General features: G+C 38.6%; 1 protein-coding gene across 1 annotated transcript in view; it reads right to left on the bottom strand.

Moving 5' to 3' along the window:
• The window catches only part of mapkapk2a (MAPK activated protein kinase 2a), a 42958-nt gene extending 39448 nt beyond the window's left edge, over positions 1-3510 (bottom strand). The window contains exon 1 of the mRNA XM_016443666.1: positions 2820-3510. Coding sequence (XP_016299152.1) covers positions 2820-3068 — 249 coding nt within the window. The 5' untranslated portion in view covers positions 3069-3510. The remainder of the gene's footprint in view (positions 1-2819) is intronic.
• Positions 3511-3787: the final 277 nt, after the last annotated feature.

The following is a 3787-nucleotide window of genomic DNA, read 5'->3' as shown; positions in this document are numbered from 1 at the left end:
CGATTAATCGATTAATTGATCGTTAATTTAAACGACGATCGATCATGGAAATGATCGAAAATTTTACCCCCTGGTAAAAATCTTCCACCGTCACAGCCCTAGTAAAAACAAGCCAATTTCCCCAAACATGTACACAAGGAAATGCACTTAACAACTTTTGTGGGGTGGACAGCTCCTCAGGTCAAATTAATTTTACTAACAGGCAGGTCAGCTATGACTCATTTTTCCCCAAACATACAGATCAAAGGCACCCTGATGCACAAACACTAAATCACAGTGGTGGTTGAATGTCTATGTCCCTAACACAGATCATTAATGGACTCTTCAAACCACTATCAGTCATTATTTATCTCATGCTTTATAGACCCTCACTCTTTTCCTGCCTCCCACAAGCATGCAATGCTTTTCTGCAGCTAAAAACAGCCAGGCCGTGTGGCAGTGATGAATGCGGGGCTGAGCCAGATCTGTCACCGGAGAGCACAGAGATCCAGCACGATGACAGAAAGCCAGCCAGGGTGCTGACATCATCAATGGCCCTGGAAGATCAACAGGGCTTTCCTTCAACAGATAATCATCCTATCCCACCAAGCTGAAGCAAAAAGCAGATGCTGGACCTTACAGTAGTCCCCTTCAATAAGAAGATTTGTTTCTATGTCTTTCTATGTGATCAATATTTTGGGGTGGCTTCAAAATAACTTTCAACTTCACTGTAATAATGAATGTCTCTAAAAAGACCTCAACCAAACAAATGTTAAGAGGGAGTAAATTAACACCTCTGCATTTCTACTCTGCTGCTATAGCAGCACAGACAGTGAGTGGGAAGAGGCTAACCGCAGAAGTGGATTGTTCTGACCTTTGAGACATACATTTTGCACCAAGTCTTGTTGGCTGGCTTTTAACTCGTCAAAAACCGCCGGGACTAAATACCTGTGTGCTAATGAAATACAAAATGCAATCACTTAGTAGAAGAGTAAATAGTAGATAATAGAAGAGGTCAACATAGTTCTACTGACAACACTTCACATAAGACTACTACTAACATGGAAACCATTTGACAATAAATTATTTCATCATGATGTGCAGTTATGGAAAAATAAATTGATTAGTACATTACATAATTAGTTTGGTTTTTATTTCGTTATTTTCCACAGAAAAAATAAGACACTAAACTTCAGAAAAATAAAGAAAAAATAGGTCATAATTACCTAAATGCAGGTGCAACCTGTATAAACCAAGGGCCAGAAATTAACCAGGGCTTGGGACAAAAAAAGTGCCAAACAAAGCCCAAGTTAAGTAAAATGTGCTGGCAAAAATGCCCCCGTAGTGAACGTCTGGTTGTTTGTTTGTTTTTTTTGCTTATGGAATATTTGATAATTCTTTATATTATTTTCTGTCTGTCAAATTATGTGTTTAAATCATCTGAAGACAAATGTCATAAGCTAGATAGTTTCACTTAAATGAAGAGGTATATGATTACCAAAAATTTTGCATTTGATGTTTATTTTATAATTAACAGCCACAATGGTTCAGAAACTATTTATTTTAATGGATTAACAATTTATTTTAATGGATTAATTCAATTAAAGTTACATTGATAACACAAAAATGTATCTTTAATAAAAATAAACAATACAAATAAATAAGAAAAAGAGAATTTTTGATTTTTTTTAAATATATTGTGGAATTATGCTTTTATTTTATATGACAGTATAGAGGAGAAAAGCAGTAATGGAAGGAAAACGTGGGAAAGAATCTTGAGGCAGGCTTAAAAATAGGTTACAGTTACACAGAGCATTACTCCGCCATACATCGGAAAACTGACCACAAAGCTATGGCTTCAAATTTACACTCATTTTAAAGGGATAGTTAAAAAAAAAAAAAAGAAAACTGTCATCATTTACTCACTCTCCACTGTTTGATTACCAGCATTCTACAAAATATCTTATGTTCAACAGCTGAAATAAATTCATACAGGTTTGGAACAACTTGAGGGTGGGTGAACTAAGCCCAAACTTATATAGCCTAAATGACACCTGATAATTTCAGGTCATTTTAGTATGTAACCAGTTTGTTAGCTACTACTAGAAGGTTATCTAAAAAGCATGTGACTTTTTTGGTGGAAACTTCCAAATTAAAAATATGTTAGTAACTTTCCAAATAACTAAATCAGAGTCAACCAAATACAGGCCAATGCTGGTGTCAACCTTCTACAAACAACCAAAAATCACATGGCAACTTCAACACAATTCACTACCGAGTCTGCTGTCACACTCATTCCACAATCACCTGACCAAAACAAGATTCACCTTCCTGTTTTGCGTAACTACCTGTGAATTTGCGTCAGTCTAAATGAAACAAACACTCCTCCTGATGAAGGTGAAATGTCTTATGTCATTATCTGCCCTCTCATCCAAGCCATGCTGCCCAATACAGTCGTTAATATCAAAGGCCAGCTGGAACAGGAACCTGCCACCTGGTTCTTAATAAAACAGATGGCTGTCTAATTTCCATTGTGCTCCTAAAATGAATGATTAACTCACTCACAAATCACTGTGTACCCTGGAAGAACACCTGCACAAGGCCTACCTGGTTACTATTAAATCCCTTAAACCTACTTTACAGAGGAAAACACTCCAGATGAATAATAAAACACTGATTTGAGGCTATATGAATATGAGAGCGAGTAGTCGGTCCTTTTAACAACCAGAAAACAACGCTGAGGTGTGTTATTACTATTACATATAATCACAAAGACGTGTCCTCGTTTGAATCAAGCTCATAATGTACAACAGCAGATTTATTAAGTGTCTCAATTTTACCTTTAAAGCATACTTCTCCCCACTCCTCTTGTGAAAGATCTCCAGAACCCTGCCATTGATGCCCAGCCCCAGGACCTGGCTAGTGACCTTGTAGTCGTCAGTTATGGCATTTTTCTTGATCTGAAGTGAGGCTTTTCCCATCATGAATTGGGCTGTATTCTGTTGCTGCTGCTGCTGCTGCTGTTGTTGTTGTTGCTGCTGCTGGTGCTGGTTTGGAAACTTCGGCGGACTGTTGGCGTTAGTCAACATCTCCCACCTCTTTTCTTCAACAATCTTCAACAATTAACTTAGCTACTTCTCCCGAACTTCAGTCTTTCTTTGGCAACACCCAAAGCGAAGATTTGCCTCAGAGAGCTCGACTCCAGGCACATAAACTACGTTTAAAAGCGATAAAACTCTGACACGGACCCTCTGATGCGCCGTTATTTCGGTTTCTTGGTGACTAGCTAAGCTAGCTAATATCCATGTCGAGGGTCAACCCACCAATTCAGGGCTCAGAGAGTTAAAAAGACGACTTACATAAAACCACTTCAAGTTTAAACGGCTTCGAAGTGTCACTGGCTTTTCGAAAGCGCCGCCGAGCGACTTAAAAACACAAATGTTGAATTAAAAAGTCGAGAATAGCACACGCTCCAACCCTACTCTTCCGTGAGTCGAGCACTGGCCCTCCACGACTTTCGGCCAGCGTCTTACTGCTCTGACGTCATAGCGGAGTTCGGAATGCTTTGCGCTCTTAAAGGAGCCGCCACCTAATGAAAATGCCTCGCTCGCCACCGAAAGTGCAATTGCAATAATGAATGTTTTAAATATAAAATTATGTATATATGCTAAACTGTTGACTTCAATTATAAAAGCTTGCTGACCAGATAAAGACGTTCCTGCCAGAGGGGGAGAGTAGTTTAAACCAGCAAGGCACAAAAAAAAAAAACAGCTTAAAGCAGGGAAAATAAACCCATTCAAACATTGTC

This window comes from Sinocyclocheilus anshuiensis, unplaced genomic scaffold (genome assembly GCF_001515605.1).
Source record: "Sinocyclocheilus anshuiensis isolate Anshui unplaced genomic scaffold, SAMN03320099.WGS_v1.1 scaffold51, whole genome shotgun sequence".
Taxonomy (NCBI): Eukaryota; Metazoa; Chordata; class Actinopteri; order Cypriniformes; family Cyprinidae; genus Sinocyclocheilus; species Sinocyclocheilus anshuiensis.
The sequence above is the reverse complement of the archived record's forward strand: the minus strand, read 5'-3'. Positions and strand labels throughout refer to the sequence as shown.